This window comes from Haplochromis burtoni, unplaced genomic scaffold, assembly GCF_018398535.1.
Source record: "Haplochromis burtoni strain Fernald_Lab_line unplaced genomic scaffold, NCSU_Asbu1 Contig_172, whole genome shotgun sequence".
NCBI lineage: Eukaryota > Metazoa > Chordata > Actinopteri > Cichliformes > Cichlidae > Haplochromis > Haplochromis burtoni.
In genome coordinates this window covers 48,741-64,654 of record NW_024582533.1, presented here as the reverse complement: position 1 = coordinate 64,654, position 15,914 = coordinate 48,741, and the positions used below count along the sequence as shown (strand labels likewise).

Sequence of the window (15,914 nt, the reverse complement as noted above, 5' to 3'; positions counted from 1 at the left end):
TTAATCCACATGACCGCTTCATTTCCACATTGTTGGCTCTGCCATGTAAAGGATGTACAACTCTGTTTGTACTCCTGTGTTCTGCGCTGGATTACACATTAGTGGCAGTGTTAGTCTTCACTGCAAAGGCAGCTCTAGCAGCATAATCTGCAATGATAACATAAATTAAGACATGCTTTCCATTCACACTGTAAATCTAAGTGTTTGTGCAGATGTGCACAGATAGGGTAAATCCCCTAAAAAAGGGGAGAACTCCCACTACGTTAACACATACAAGTAGGTAAATAGTTCGCTTTAAGTCCCTCAAAATATGTAAACATGTGCGCAGAGTCATGCACAGGCTGCCTGTGTTTACACCAGGTATAAACTACAGAGCTTGGCCTACTAATTGCAAGCAAATCACCAGGAACAGGCAAGACGGTGGGTTAGGAGTATGGAGGGGGGTGAGTCTGCTCTTTATCCTGTTTTATTTCATTCTGACCTGCCACATGTCTGAGATCAACTGTGAATACCTCCTAAATACTTTAGCTTGAGGACCTGAAAGCTCAGCGTGTCCTCAGGTTTTCACCATGTGTTCTGTGGAATGGCAATGATAAAAAAAAACTGTGGCGTTTAAGACAGAAATAAGTCTTGGCATCCCAAATTAGTGGTGCTTGGGGGAAAAAATTGAATGCTGTAAATGACTTGTTGGCCTATAATCTGTCAAGCATATCAGAAATATATCTCTCATCAATGATATCAAGTCATTTTGAACCAGAAGAATATTCATATGACAAGATAGACGATTGATCAGCCCAAATATAACATCACACTTCTATAAAGAGAATTTAATTAGTTTAAGTGGCCAAAGATGTAGAACACGGGGCTTGTATGATAATGCAGAATCATAAGAATATTTCCATATCAGGTCATTTCTTTATTTTATATATGAGTTCTTCATAAATACACGTTGACTGCAGACTTTATATCAGGATAAGTAAATACATTAGAAATAAAGAGCACATATAAACACTGGCGATCACTTTCTGGCAAACGACCACCTGTTGGCACGGCAGGCACTTGGTACACGCACGCGCACACACACGGGTTCCAGCGAAGCCACGGCGCCTCCAAGCGGACGGCGTTGCGCACTGAGCTGAGCTGGGAGGAGGAGGAGGGCTCAAGAGCTCGTAGCTGGGGTTGGACCGGGACAGGCGGACGAACGGGCGGTTCTTCTGCGGGAAGCAAACGCGCATCCAGGGTGTCATTTCCCACTCTCTCTTCCTGTATCACTCGTTCTCTCGGCTCCCCCCCCCCTGTGGAGATGAGGAGATAATCAAAAGATAAGCTGCTGACGAAGTTCTGAAGTTGTATAGAGTTTGGGTAAGCTGCACCTTTACGCACAGACTCTTTTTGCTTCTCTGTTTCTCTCTCGCTCTTGGTCTCGCTCTCTCCCCCCGTGTCTCTCTCGTGAACCTGCCTGTCTCCCTCTTCTCTCCTTCTGTGTCTTGTAATTTAGTCCTATGAGCTGAAATGACGGTGTTTTCTCAGCCGACGAAAACTGTTGTGTGAAGGCGAGAAGTTTGCGAGTTCTCAGAGCGTCAACCTTCTCTGAGAACTCACAAACGTTAAACAAACAAATAAAAATATCAGAGAGTGGATTGTATATTTCTTTGGGTTTTTTGAACGATATTCACCCGCTCTGAGCTCTAAAGCTGTGAGAGCTCCCACTCGCTCGTGGCCCGGGCAGTGGAAGAGGAGTAGGAACATCTGCAGAAGCTGCAGGACTCCTGCGCAGCTCACAGCCTTTTGTCCGCTAGAGGGACCCGCAGCAAAGCGCGTCGCTGACGAGGTTCTGGCTGAAGCATTAAAATAAAATGTAGGCCTGTATGAAAACTCACTCAGCAGCGCTGGTGGGGGGAAAATCATTTTGTTTCACAGATACGAGCTCCACCGGCAGAACAGCTGAGCTGTGTAGAGTGACATATATGAATGACACATGTAGTATTGGAAATTGTGTTGAAAGTTCTTTGTTCTCAGACGGAAGCTGTTTTCTCCTGTTTTGCGCCGTTAGTGTGCGTTTTTTCATACTGTGCTCTTGTAGACATTATTTTAGCTGGAGTTCCTAGTTTAAATGGAGTGATGGGCAATAGAGTTCTTAGCTTCTTTCATTTTGCTTCTGCCCAGATCATAAGAGCTCCCACAAGGCCCAATGTGCAACTGGTTTCTGTACATTTGTTTTGAATGGCAGAGACATGTCCCGTCAAAGCTGTAAAGTGTGTGATGCAAATAAGGTCACCGAGCCTGCCCTCAATGGGTTAACCTTGCTGTGACAGCTTTGGCTTTATGTGAGAGTGGAGAAATCCTGTTGATGGCAGTAGAGTGAGACCTTTGAAAGAATTTGGTTTGTGATAAAAATGTGTGCCTTTCTTTTTATCCAATCAACAACCTGTTTTCTGGTCTCCAGATGCAGCCATAGGCTGACCCTGATGTTCAGGAACACAGCTGAGGTTTCATGCTTTTTGTTTTGAGAATATAATCAGGTCAATACCTCGTAGCTTTGAGCTTGAACTGAACTACTTCACTCCTGCACAAGTTTTGTTGTTCTCATTGAACTTTGATGGATGGTTGTAGTTTAGCAGCGGGTTAAGTTTCTACAGAGACACAGTCATACAGTTATTACATTTTTTAGCCTTTCTTTTCTTTTCTGTCTTTGGACACACAAAAAACAAGTTTGACTCATGTGATGCTTTCAAACCTCTTACATAACTGCACGGCAGCCATTTTGTTCACTGTACAACAGTCCCTGCATGTGTTTGTTTGACACTGATGTCGGATGAAGAAAATGAAAAAAAAAAAACAAGTTCAGTTTTAAGCAGGGAAAAAGCACTCTAGATACAAAAAATTCATATAGTTTTATATATTAAAGGCTATTCTCTCATCATTTCTTTTTTTCATCTTAATAATCTCATCATGCATGTCTTTGCCTTTCTTTGCTGTTTTATCCTGCAGTTGCCGAATTCATTTCCCAACTGCAATAACTGAAAAGTGTGTTTCAATGTGCCGTGACAGGAGAAGAAGAAGATGGTGGGGTTAGAGTTCGTCCTGTTCGCTCTTCTCTTTGGAGCCCTGACTCGTGCCGAGAAAGCCGATTGCAGCGGTGAGCACGACAAAACTGAACAGCCACAGTTTCACTAACACAACATGGAACATTTGTCTGATTCAAGTACTCTGTGATGTAACAGGAAGGAAGGTTTAAGTTTGTGTTTTTGTGTTCTCATCTTTTCCCTTCTAGAAAAAAACGAATGTCCCATAGACGTGTATTTCACCATAGACACGTCAGAGACTATTGCCCTGCAGGAGCCGCCTCCTGGAGCACTTGTGGAGAGTATCAAGGTTGCTCATTTATTTACAACTCTGTGGCTTAAAACGATCCCTATTGTTGGATTTAGTAAAAGTAACAGCCGTGTTGTGTAATGTTGTTGATGCTGTAGATATTCACGGAGCAGTTCGCACAGCGTTTGGATGATGAAGAGCTCAGGGGTGTCGTGCGGATCACCTGGAAAATCGGTGGACTGCACTTCTCCCAGAAACAAAGTGTTTTCAGTCGGTTCGCATCCAAGAATGATTTCATCACAGTGAGTGACGCACACCTCAAAAACCTTTAGTCTTTCAAATACACCTGTTCACTTTTTGTCCAATAGCCAGCTGGCCTAATTGGCACAGAGACGGATCAATTCAGCTCAAGTTCATTTTATGTATTAGCACCAAATCAAAACAACTGTTACCTCAAGGGGCTTTATATTGTAAGGTAAAGACCCTACAATAATACAGAGAATAACAATAAAGAACCCCCACCCCATGAGAAAGCATCTGGGAAGGAAAAACTCCCTTTTAACAGGAAGAAATCTCCAGCAGTACCAGGCTCAGGGAAGCACAGCCGTCTGCCCTTCCTGTCTGAGGCTGAGGGGAGGTAGGCAAGACAAAAACCACATTGTGGAAGAGAGGCGACTAATAATAATAACTAATGATTAAATGCAGAGTGGTGTATAAACACATAGTGAGGGAAAAGAAGTGAATGAAGAAGAAGCATTCAGTGCATCATGGGAAGCCCCCAGCAGCCTCAGACGAATGCAGCATAACTAAGCAAGGATTCACGGTCACCTGATCCAGCGTTAACTGTAAACATTTAAAACAGGAAGGTTTTAAGCCTCATCCTATCAGGCTTCTCCTTTAATGTTTCTGCTGTAAATAACATAAAATAACACAAATTTTGTAACTCATCCTTCATGATAACGCCTCTGATTTTCTATGTTTCCAGGGTGTGAGGGGAATCAGGTATTTGGGTAAAGGGACCTACATCGATTGTGCCCTCAGAAAAATGGCAAAGGAGATACAGAGCTCACCCTCATACCCCAGGGCCCTCCGATTTGCTGTTGTCATCACTGATGGTCATGTGACTGGAAACCCGTGTGGGGGTATTAAGGTGGCAGCAGAGGAGGCTCGTGACAAGGGCATCCATATCTTTGCTGTGGCAGCATCGAATAACATAGAGGAGACTGGGCTGAGGGACATCGCCAGCTCTCCAGTGTCCCTCTACAGGAATGAATATGCAGCTGTGAACTTCAGCCAGAACAGAGTCACGATAGATACCCCAACTATTGATCGAATCATCAAGACAATGGTAACTTCCAAACACACACGCATAAACAGTCACAGCTACTGACAGCTACTGCTAACGTTTTGTGTCCTTTGTCTTCACAGAAACATCTGGCATATGTAGAGGTAAGACACACCTGAGAATCAGAAGAGGATCAGTTTATGAGCTGCCTTCCTTTATCTTCACTCACTGTCTCTCCTTGTGTCTTGTGAACCGCAGTGTTACAATGTGTCCTGTCTGGAGACAAAAGGGCCTCCTGGTCCAAAAGGCCACAGGGGACAAAAAGTGAGTTTAACACACACACAAACACTCATGCTTAGAGCACTTTCACCTATGTGACTTTGATCCTCACAAATGTTTTCTCGTCTGAACTCGATGACTGCAGGGAGCTAAAGGAGACAATGGCGAGCCAGGAATAAAAGGAGAAAGAGGTCGCCCAGGAGACCCCGGTATCGAAGGTCCAATCGGTCAGCCCGGTATCAAAGTAAGAAGCCACACTTTCGCCTACCCATCATCTTCATCAGTGCAACTCTTAACATTGATTTAGGCTTTATAATGACACATGGTTTTCTTTGTCCCGTCTCTGTAGGGAGAACCAGGTCTAAAAGGCGAGAAGGTGTGGCTTTTGGATTTTTTCAACTATGAATGGGCTATGGAGATGTTTGAAAATGAATGAAAGTAACGTCTGTGTTTCTTATACATAAAATGACTACTGACTTTTGTCTGACTACAGGGAGAGATTGGAACTCAGGGGAAAAAGGTATGTCTAATCTAACATCATCTCTAAATAATCATTAATGCTGGAAGGTGATTTGCTTTTCTCATCTAACTGTTTCCTCTTTGTTCTCATTAGGGTGTGGCTGGCATCCCAGGACGCAACGGGACAGATGGGCAGAAGGTAGGACTCAAGCAGTCTTTCCTTAAATGCTCTTATTTTGAAATGACGCTCCCAGTTTTTGATCATGGGATGCTTTTCTGATGTATTTGTCGTTGTCTTTAGGGTAAAATTGGGCGAATCGGCGCTCCAGGCTGCAAAGGAGACCCAGGCGACAGGGTATGTCACGTCACTGATTACTATTCAAAACTATTATTACATGCTATCTATTTATGGTCTGTTTTTTGATGGTTTGCAGGGTCCTGACGGTCACCCTGGAGATGTCGGTGAACGTGGTCCTCCCGGATCTGATGGAGACAAGGTAGATGGTCGCTCCTGCTGTAAAAATAATAAAATTAAAAAATCTATAATTTGTTCAAGAGGTGATGAAAGTCTGCTTAATTGTCTTTAGGGAGATCCTGGGCGCCCTGGAAGATCTGGTCCGCCTGGCCCAGACGGAGATGGTGGACCAAAGGTAAATTCTGTACCAGCAAACAGACAAAATAGCAGCATGGAAGTCACATTAGTATGATCAGTGTTGGAGGTGATAGACTAAACTCTGGTGTTTCATCTGCAGGGAGAGAGGGGAAGTCCTGGATCACCTGGTATTCCTGGAGCGAAAGGAAACACTGTAAGATGCATCCCCACATAAATAACAAAGTCACACTCATTCACCTGCTTCAAGGCGCTGATTGCTGTGTTGTGTGTTTTTAGGGAACCTCTGGAGTCCCGGGTGTTCGAGGCGAGAAGGTGAGAACACCTATTTCATTTGCCAACAGTCGTTCTCCTGCGAGCTTTGTCTTTATGTGGCATCACAGCTGCCATGCCTTTTTTTGTTTGTAGGGTAGAAGAGGAGACTATGGTCCAAAGGGTTCACAAGGGCCTCCAGGCACTAAGGGAGAGAAGGTATGTCTTTATGTACACACTGACACAAATCGTAAATGTCAGGTTCAGGTTCCTTTATTTGTAGCTAAAGGTGGTTTGGTCTACAGTAGGTGAGCAACTCATCAACATACACATGCAAAACACAAAACAACAGATAAGCAAAAGAAATGAATGCTGTTTTGTACTTTGAACACTGCCAGCCTTCATCAAGAAGGAAGAAACTCAAAGTCAGTATGCAAAGGATGCGAGTGGTCAAAGTAAGATCGAAGCAGCCGACCGCTGGAACTGTCTGGCCTCAGCTGTGGCTCACCAATCAGCCTTTTAGACCAGTCAATAACTTAACTGAGAGGTTTTTTTGCTTACAAATAAGCATCTGACCTGCGCCAACAAGGAAAAGGATAGACTAAGAAAAAAGAGTTTCCTCAGAAATGACAGTCCAATCAGTCAGTAAAGGCTCCAAGATTTTTACAAGACTTTTTTGTAAATATTTTTTACATGTCACACTGACATCTACTAAATCATCCAGGACAGCGCTGTGGTTGGTCTTATCATCTGAGGTCCCACTAACTTTTGGGACCTTTTGTAACTTTTACATCACCTACGTGATGAATTATTCGCATATCCTCAAATGATTTGTCTCTTAAATCGGTTTTATTATTCCACCACTGGGAGGCTGAAGGGCGTTTTTTACTGTGTTTCAGGGTGAAAGTGGGCCTGAGGGCCAGAGGGGCCTTCCCGGTGAAACAGGAAGCGATGGGGCAAAGGTAATATGAACTGCGGTGTCACATTCATTGATTCATTGTCATTGAACACTATACAGTCTTGAGCTCTTTAATCTACTTGAATTTGTTACATGTGCACTTTTCTTTCTTCTGAACAGGGTGATGTTGGCTTGCCAGGACCTAGGGGACCAGCAGGCCCACCAGGAGAGAAAGGAAGAACCGTGGGTTAAAAGTCACATTTGAGAACTATATTTAAAAGTCCCTTAAAGACATATATGTTAATCCACTCTCCATTTACTCTGCTTGTATTTTAGGGCAGCAGAGGTGACCCTGGTGATGCTGGACCTAGAGGAGAGCCTGGAAACCTCGGACCAAAGGTTAGACTCTCCACGTTTGTTTCTGTGGTAGCTGTCCTCATAGCTGCAGTTCCTTGTTTTGACTCTTTGTTTTATCGCTACTCAGGGAGACAATGGAAGAGCTGGCTTTAGCTATACGGGATCAAGAGGAGAACCGGTAACTTAGAATCAATGCGTTAACACTGCTTATAGTTTCTGCCTGACATGGCCAGGTGATGAAATTTTCCCCGATAATACGCAGGGTGACAGAGGAGACAAGGGTAAGCGTGGACCTCGTGGCACCAGAGGTGACTGTGGTCAAAAGGGTGAACCTGGACTCAAAGGAACTCCAGGACAACCAGTAAGTAGCACCTCGGATGAAGTTTGAAGTTTCTCTTTCGCTCAAAGGAAAGCTGTGTGATTTATTTCCTTCCAACAGGGCGAGCCAGGGTCCCAGGGTGAACCTGGATCAAGAGGCCCAAAAGGAGAAGCTGGGCGTGATGTGAGTACACAAAAAACAAACAGACAGATCCATAATGTAGTTGCATTCGCAGTGTGATATTTCGCATTGTCTTTTTGCAGGGAGATCCTGGCCCTGAGGGGGATCCCGGCCTCACTGTGAGAATATTGCAACCAACTACACTTTTATTATGTCAGCACAAACACATGATGATGATTTAATGATGTTTCCTGTCTTTTCCTGCAGGAATGTGACGTCATGAACTACATCAGAGAGACGTGTGGCTGCTGTGGTGAGTTTGTTTGCCTCTCTCTAAACATTCATGACATCAAAGTGCTCTGTCAGATTGTCAGACCTTCACAGCATGCTGCGTTTTCATCTCTAGACTGTGAGAAACGTTGCGGGCCGCTGGACATCGTGTTTGTTATCGACAGCTCAGAGTCCGTGGGTCTCACCAACTTCACCCTGGAGAAGAACTTTGTCATCAACACCATCAGCAGACTGGGATCATTTGCCAAAGACCCTCTGTCAGACACAGGTAGATACAGCTGTCAGGCTTTAAGTTCACATTTTTACAACATAACTCCCAATTACACCTGTTAATAAGATAGCCACGCTTGTTTCCAGGCACTAGGGTGGGAGTGGTTCAGTACAGTCACAGTGGAACCTTCCAGGCCATCCGGCTCAACGACCCCAAGATTGATTCATTGGCTGCTTTCAAGGTCTCACACAGACGGACACAAACACATGTGTCAGTTTATTTTTAGAGTAGAGAGGAGATTGTTCTTTACACCAGATGTTTTTTTTTAATGAACTAGGCTGATCAGTCTGCACATGTTCCTCTCAGTACGTTGCTTAGTAGTGTCTGAGCTGCAGAAGATGGAATTCACCATCATAAAGCAAGTGTCTGGCCACATATGATGTTTTTCTTATTATAAACAAATCAGAAAAGAATAAAAACGATGATACACTGCATATAACAGGTTGATCAGCCACTGTGATGTCACCCATTGACTTGGGGGCTCTCATTTTAAAGCTTTCAGTTTTACATTTTAGCCAGTGCTATTTCAGTTTTTTAAAAGCACATGTCCCAAGCCAGGGATGGATCACACTCAGATCTTGGATTTCAAGTTAATACTGAAGCAATTTGCAAGTTAGAAGGCTACCACGCCCAGAGATATGCCTCATTTATTTCATTTTCATTAGAGCTTTAATCAACAAACCCAACAACACGTTTAATGGAAGATTTGAAACTTAGTACTGAGATTTTAAACTAGTTAAGAAAGTGTTTTCCAGACATCATGAATCAAATTTAAAAAAGCAGAGTGATTTTCCCAGACCTCTTCACAATTGAGGCTTAGACGATCTGCCCCCTGCTTGGCATTAGAAAGAATGTAAGAAGTGTAATCCAGCTTCTCTCAAAATATTGTTTGTTACAATTGCTGATTACATTTGGTAAACAAGTTTAAATTTGTACTTGAATGTGGTCAGTGCAAACTTTATCCTATTTTATTACATTAGGGTGTGTCTGAAAAAAATGGAAATAACTTCTGAATCTGAACAGTGATGTCAACACAGCAGTACCTTAAACCTGCATTCTTTCTAATGGCCAGAAGGGGGCGACTCATCTGGTTGCAAAAATAAATCTGTCTCTATGAAAGTTTATGGGAAAATATATCCACTTATCTATTGACTCATAGCCTTGAAAATCACTTCACTGTCAAATTCATGGTCCCATGTGCTAGTTTTAAGTCCTATTTAATAATACAGAGTGTTCATTTTGTAATTTATGGTTCCACTAAGAATGAAAAAGATAATAAAACAGGGTATAATTTAGGGATAGCGCCTTTCTGATCTGCAAGCTACTGTAACCTCTATAACTATAATTAAGGTAAAATGCTTAGTTTCTTACCGACATCCATCCTTTTGCTTGTTTCATTTCAAAAAAACCAAGGCAGTAAATGACAAAAAAAGGGATTCAACAAACCATTGGGTGTCATTACAGCCTATAACATCACCTCAGCACATATTAACATAATTGTTTTTATAGAACAAGGCCGTAGTCAGACATGAAGCGCCTTTGTAAAAATAATGGTGGTGATGTGACATAATACGCGGCAAACAACTCTCATACTGTCGTCTCCATCGCTCAGGATGCAGTAAAGCGTTTGGAGTGGATCGCAGGAGGTACGTTCACACCGTCTGCTCTGAAGTACGCCTACGACAACCTGATCAGGGACAGCCGCAGAGCGAAAGCCAACGTCACTGTCGTCGTCATCACCGACGGACGCTTTGACCCCAGAGATGACGACAATTTGCTCACCTACCTCTGCAGGTGCTACTGGGGCTGTGGTTTGAGATTCATTTTTTGTGAAAAGGATCATTTTTATCTCATCGATTGTGTTTGTGTGAACCAATGCGTGTGAGTAGAGATCCCAACGTTGACGTGAGCGCCATTGGTATCGGAGACATGTTTGAGCAGATCGAGGAGAATGAGAGTCTGAAGAGCATCGCCTGCCAGAGGGATGGTAAAGTAATGGGAATGAGACGCTTTGCAGACCTAGTGGCAGAGGAGTTCATTGACAAGATCGAGACCGTGCTCTGCCCAGGTAAATACACAGAAATATTCATTATGTGCAGCATGTAGTGGACTAACCATCTTGTTTTGTTCTTCATGGTTTGACATATTCACTATCTTTGTTTTAGATCCTTTCATCGTGTGCCCTGATCTGCCTTGTAAATCAGGTAGGATTTTTTGTATAAGTCTAAGTGTCCTGTTATAGCTTCACTTATTCCTATAACATTTATACTACGCTTCAAATTAAGTTACTTTTTGTTTTGCCTTATTGAAAGTTCTTCCATCGAGGTACTTTTACCTATTTATACAAATCGCCCTGCATTTCACTTCAGTGGTGGCCATTTACAACTTAAATACCAATAGATTTGCCTTCTTTTTGAAGCATACTGCCCCGTTAGACTGCATTAGGATTTGGTTGCAATTTGTTAAACCGTGCGAGCAGTAGGTCAGTACACCTTTGTATTGGTGCGATTACATTTTTTGGCTCAATCTAAGAATTTTCAAGCAACTCAGTGTACCTCCGACATCTCAGTTGGCTCTGTTGGTGCCTCGTGTTTGTGGGACCACGCCCACAATGTTATTCCGCCCACTCATTGCAGGAGGGGGCATCTCTGTGGGGCAAGCCCCACCCCCCTGGAAGCCACTAGCCGAGGAAGGCAGCCCCTCATTGGTCCCCACCTCTTTGGAGGGTGTGACCAGCCTGCTGAACGGCCTGAGCGAGCAACAGTATGGGATTGGTGTGGCGACCATGGCGTACACAGCCCAGAGAGCCAAACTCGCCCAAGGAGCGGACAGGCAGCAGTGGACCCAGCTGTTCATCAACTCCTTCAAATATGTCTATGGGGACATTATGGGGGACCCAACGAAAGCCATAGGACTTTGCTAATGCTAATATGCTAACCATGCTACCTCGCCATTAAGGATGCCATTGACTAATAAGCTTACTGCTGGACAAAGAATAGAATTTATTCAAACTGTGGGCATTGTTTTATTGTTTAAACTATGCAGGTGAAATATACACCTGGGCTGAACTGCATGATATGAAGCTGGTCTTTTACTAAGCTTTCAGAGAACCCTTTGTGTGAATTGACTTCAGTCAAAATGTGGATTCATGATCCCTTCTGGCCTCAGAATATAAATATAAATATAAACATTTATGGATATAGCACAGTAATCCTGAGTATGTCTGTTAGTAATATGTACAGATCACGTATTTCAAAACATTTTCAATTGAAATGGAAAATGAATGTCATGCATTTGTTGGAGGCAGATTTGTCTACAGAGCCGTTCTTGTTATTCGGTTACAGTTGATGGAGCCTCATTTTCACTGTGAATCACTCCGATGACAGTTTTTTTTGCTGTTTTGCACGTATCCATGGTTACAGCCTTTATGTTTTTTTCCCCTGTGAATGAATCACGTCGGTGAAAGGCTGTTACACGTGGAAAATATCTGGTTTTACACAATTCACAGCATACTGTATGTGAGTCAGAGGATGGTGTATGTTAATGTTTGGTTAAATGAATTGGCACCGACTGTGAGGGAACTATTGTATGATGTGCCCTTGACTGGTGCATGTTTTTCGGGGGGATTTTTTTTGCATGTGGCTTGGCTTGCAAAGTAAGATGACTTGAAGAAAAGGACCACAGAGTGGCTTCAATCTAATGTCATGCTATTGTTTTAGCTCTGTGACTGCAACTTGCTGATGTGAACATTGTTCATGTTGTTCATTTTGTTTCCTGTAAAATGGGATACATTCATATATTATTTTTATTTTAATGTCTAAAGAGAATAAACTCAACGAGCAAACTAAAATAGTGCTTTATTGACAAGGCCGGTCAGAATCTGGGAAGAAATACTGAAAGAGCCGGACTGCAGCTGGCATGCATGGAATTACAGCATGTTGTTGTTAATATGTGTATATATATTTTTGTTGTTGTTGCGGGCTTTGACTCTTGAGCATCTGTTTTCCAGCTGTAGCTCACCGAACACCCTGCTATGTATGTATGTGTGTCTGTTCCAGAGCCTGCTGTGGCTGCTTGTGTTCAGCGGCCAGTGGATATGGTGTTCCTCCTGGATGGTTCTGAGAGGATGGGGCTGGAGAACCACCGCAGGGCCAAAGAGTTCATTGAGAATGTGGCTCGCCGTCTCGTCCTGGCTACCGGCGAAAATGACGATAGGAATTCCCGCCTGGCTTTGTTACAGTACGGCAGCCCCTCGGAGCAGAGGGTGGAGTTCGCACTGACGCATAACCTCACAGTGATCTCCGATCTACTAGCAGGCGTCACCTACATGGATTCTTCCTCTGCTTTGGGCAGCGCTATCATCTATGCTGTCAACAATCTGGTGTTTAAGGTATAACAAATATACACATCTTATTTTTTTTTTATTTGAGAAGTCCAGACCACTCCCTCCAGCTGTTTGAGGTGACACGCAGCTTGTGTGCTAGCCAACACCCGCTTCTAACTGTAAATGGCTGAAGGTGCTTAATGTCTAAATTGTTGTGTTACTTAAAAATTAACCTAAACACAGAGACTTTGAAGGATGAAGTCAGTGAAGTCAGCTTGAGAGATCAAAACAGTTTTTTACTTTGTTGTAGCATTGTTAACTCTGTTGTAAAGCTCAGCATTTTAACAAGGGAGTCTGTGGGGATTGACTCACTTTTAGAGCCTGCCTCATGTGGCCAGACGAGGTACTGCAGTTTTTGGCATTTTGGTGTGTTGTTTTATTTTGCAGTCCTAGTGGTTGTCTTGTTGACTCCCTGGAGTTTTCACTGATTGACTGACAATCTTCTGGCATCACTAATGTCGCAAGTATGGAGCAAAAAATGCTCAAATGATACGCGACTTTATTATTTGTTTTATGTTGTGTTTGTAGGGCAACAGTCGCTTGTCACGCCGCAACGCTGAGGTGGCCTTCGTGTTCATCACTGATGGCATCACAGCCAGAGAGCAGCTGGATGAAGGTGTGAGCGCCATGAAGAGAGCGGAAGGCGTTCCCACGGTGATCGCCATGGGAAGCGACACTGATGAGGAGGTGCTAAAGAAGGTGGCGCTCGGAGACACGTCAGCCATCTTTAGGGGAGACGATTACGCCATGCTGAACAAGCAGGCCTTCTTTGAGCGCTTCATCCGCTGGATATGCTAGAAAGGAACTGTAAAGCTAGAACGAGAATTCATGGGAGGAAAGAAGGACCAGCTCCTTCAGCGTACATGTAAACACACCCTCACAGACCACACCTCTGTGGTCACTATCATTACTGGATGGAAGGCACTGAGGGGGCTACATATCCTGTCATTATGGGAGAAAATTAATTTACCAAAAGCAAAAGCAGTCTATGCAGGACCAACACACACACACACACACACACACACACACACACACACACACACACAAAGACATGCAGTATCATTTGTATCAGTTGTTCTTTTAATCTCAAATCTATATTTTCAGCCAAAGACCTCCCAAAGGAGAGGTACGTGATTTCTGAATGTGTACCACTTTATCAGTAGGCTTTATTTTGTATTAATTTTTGGTTTGCCGAAACACATTTTTCCTCCCTCTCTCACAGACGTGTGCACACACACAGTCCTTTTTTCCAGGAAGTCAGTATTTACTTAAAAGGTGCTAAAGTAGAAAAACAAGGACAAAGCCATTTTATTTGGTATTGAATGTGTTTTTTACTTCATGTTATGCTGTAAATGTAGATTGATCAGGGCATAAAAACATGTAGACATGTTTCAAACACAAATTACACACACAAATGCATATTCAGTAGATAATTGCACACTGATTAACACGCAAGCCTAAATGAACCAAATCTGTAAACCTGACGTCCAAATAAAGCCTGATATTATGATCAGAGCACTGTCTGTTGTGTCTGCCAGCCTGTTTGTAATTTCTTTGACACCAGTGACTTTCCTCGGTTTTACGCAGTAACTGTTAGTCAGCTTGCCTCCTGCTGAAACTGCTGGATAATGATTCAAACCAATAAACTAGTTCTTTATATTGTAAAGGAAAATATATTTTGCTCATTTGCTGTGTATTTTTCTTTATGTATTTTAATTATAAAGGCCTGTATGAAGGAAGGACAGCTTTGAGTCACAAACAAACTGCTTAGCCAGACTGACACTCGGCAGAACAGGAAGCTTTCATGCTCATAACTCTCCGTAACTAACAGCGGGTTGTATTTTTTCACCCAGAGCAGGTGAGACATTAAAAGACAGGGTCAGCTTCTCTAGCAACCATGTGGATTTAAAAAATAAAATGTATAGACCACACCAGCAACATTTACATCCATATCCTATAGACACCAAAGAGAGGGGTGTATAAGAAGGGTTAGCAGAAGTATGGACATTATCAGCTGTCAGATTTTTTATTCTTTTGGGACAATGTTTACATTTTAGTAGAGGTAGTCAGATCTTTTTGAAAGGTATTGAGTGGTTTCGCTTTCCCGAGCCTTGACTTGATGCAAATAGACTGACCATGTATGATAAGAGTTTTTAGGAGTAGCTTAATTATTTCTTCCATTTCTTTGGTTTTTCATATTTGCAGTTGGTTAGCAACTGTAACAGTAGAATGGCTGTCACAATAACAGTGTAATGCCTTTTTACCAATAATGTAGTTTGGGCTGTTTCTTATAGTTACAAAGGGCTTTCAAAGTTTTTACATCAGAAGCCGATCCTGTTGCAACCCTCCCATAAAGGACTACTTTTTAGCAGCCCATCTATGACCCTTGGTGCAGTGGTGTAATTCCAATAGAAGACAATAGAATTATCCTCAATGAGCACACATTACAATCAGTACTTGGCTGATTAGAAAAGAGGGGGGAGAGATTCGTACGATGGTCTTTCGTTCTACACGGTGCATTTCAAGGTCCTGTACCCATCCGTCGGTAAACTGTACCTGGGCTTGTTGCAGTGACCTGAAGTTACTAAACTTCATGAGTGTATGCACTCACTCCAAGAACCGTATAATTATAAATCTGAGCGTGGTGAAAGTTGGGCAGCACACTAACGTCTTTTGTCCCTCTGTGTGCTCGTAAGGGTCTGACCCTTTCACTCCTTTGATTTTTTCCTCGTATCTTTTCTTTGTCTTTTCGTCGCGTCTGTCTTTGTACGGACCGGCATTGTTCTCCTTTTGTTTTGTACATTCCTTTTTTGTGCGGCAAAGAAAAAACAAGAAGGTATTGGAACCGGAGAATGAACGTTTTGCGGTGCTGCAAATGCTTGCATTTGATGCGGTACTTGGATTGTTTTGCCACGAGTTCCCGGCATGCAATGCGCGAAAATCACGTGATTGCTAAACAAGGGGGAGGGTGCATCCGGCCTCCTCGGCTGTAATTGGTCCAGCCCAGAGTCGATCATGACCAATTGGCCAATCCAACACCTTTCATTATATATACCCTTCCTAAAAAAAAATTA

General features: G+C 43.0%; 1 protein-coding gene across 2 annotated transcripts; it reads left to right on the top strand.

Annotated features, from left to right (window-relative positions):
* The first annotated feature begins 1,176 nt into the window (after positions 1–1,176).
* col6a2 (collagen, type VI, alpha 2) lies at positions 1,177–14,352 on the top strand. Of its 2 annotated transcripts, XM_005933696.3 has the most exons (32): positions 1,180–1,362; positions 3,052–3,139; positions 3,275–3,375; positions 3,474–3,617; positions 4,301–4,663; positions 4,744–4,764; positions 4,859–4,924; positions 5,025–5,123; positions 5,229–5,255; positions 5,373–5,399; positions 5,493–5,537; positions 5,640–5,693; positions 5,773–5,835; positions 5,926–5,988; positions 6,091–6,144; positions 6,228–6,263; positions 6,357–6,419; positions 7,100–7,162; positions 7,279–7,341; positions 7,435–7,497; positions 7,583–7,633; positions 7,718–7,816; positions 7,895–7,957; positions 8,038–8,073; positions 8,162–8,207; positions 8,301–8,453; positions 8,543–8,637; positions 10,069–10,250; positions 10,346–10,524; positions 10,622–10,660; positions 12,515–12,846; positions 13,369–14,352. In XM_005933696.3, exons 2-32 carry the CDS (start codon positions 3,064–3,066, stop codon positions 13,636–13,638), a joined length of 3,036 nt encoding a protein of 1,011 aa, XP_005933758.1. In that variant the 5' UTR covers positions 1,180–1,362; positions 3,052–3,063; the 3' UTR covers positions 13,639–14,352. The 2 variants fall into 2 exon arrangements, with proteins under 2 accessions (XP_005933759.1, XP_005933758.1); XM_005933697.3 differs by lacking the exons at positions 12,515–12,846; positions 13,369–14,352 and adding an exon at positions 11,093–12,306 and having other exon boundaries at positions 1,177–1,362.
* The last annotated feature ends 1,562 nt before the right edge of the window (positions 14,353–15,914 follow it).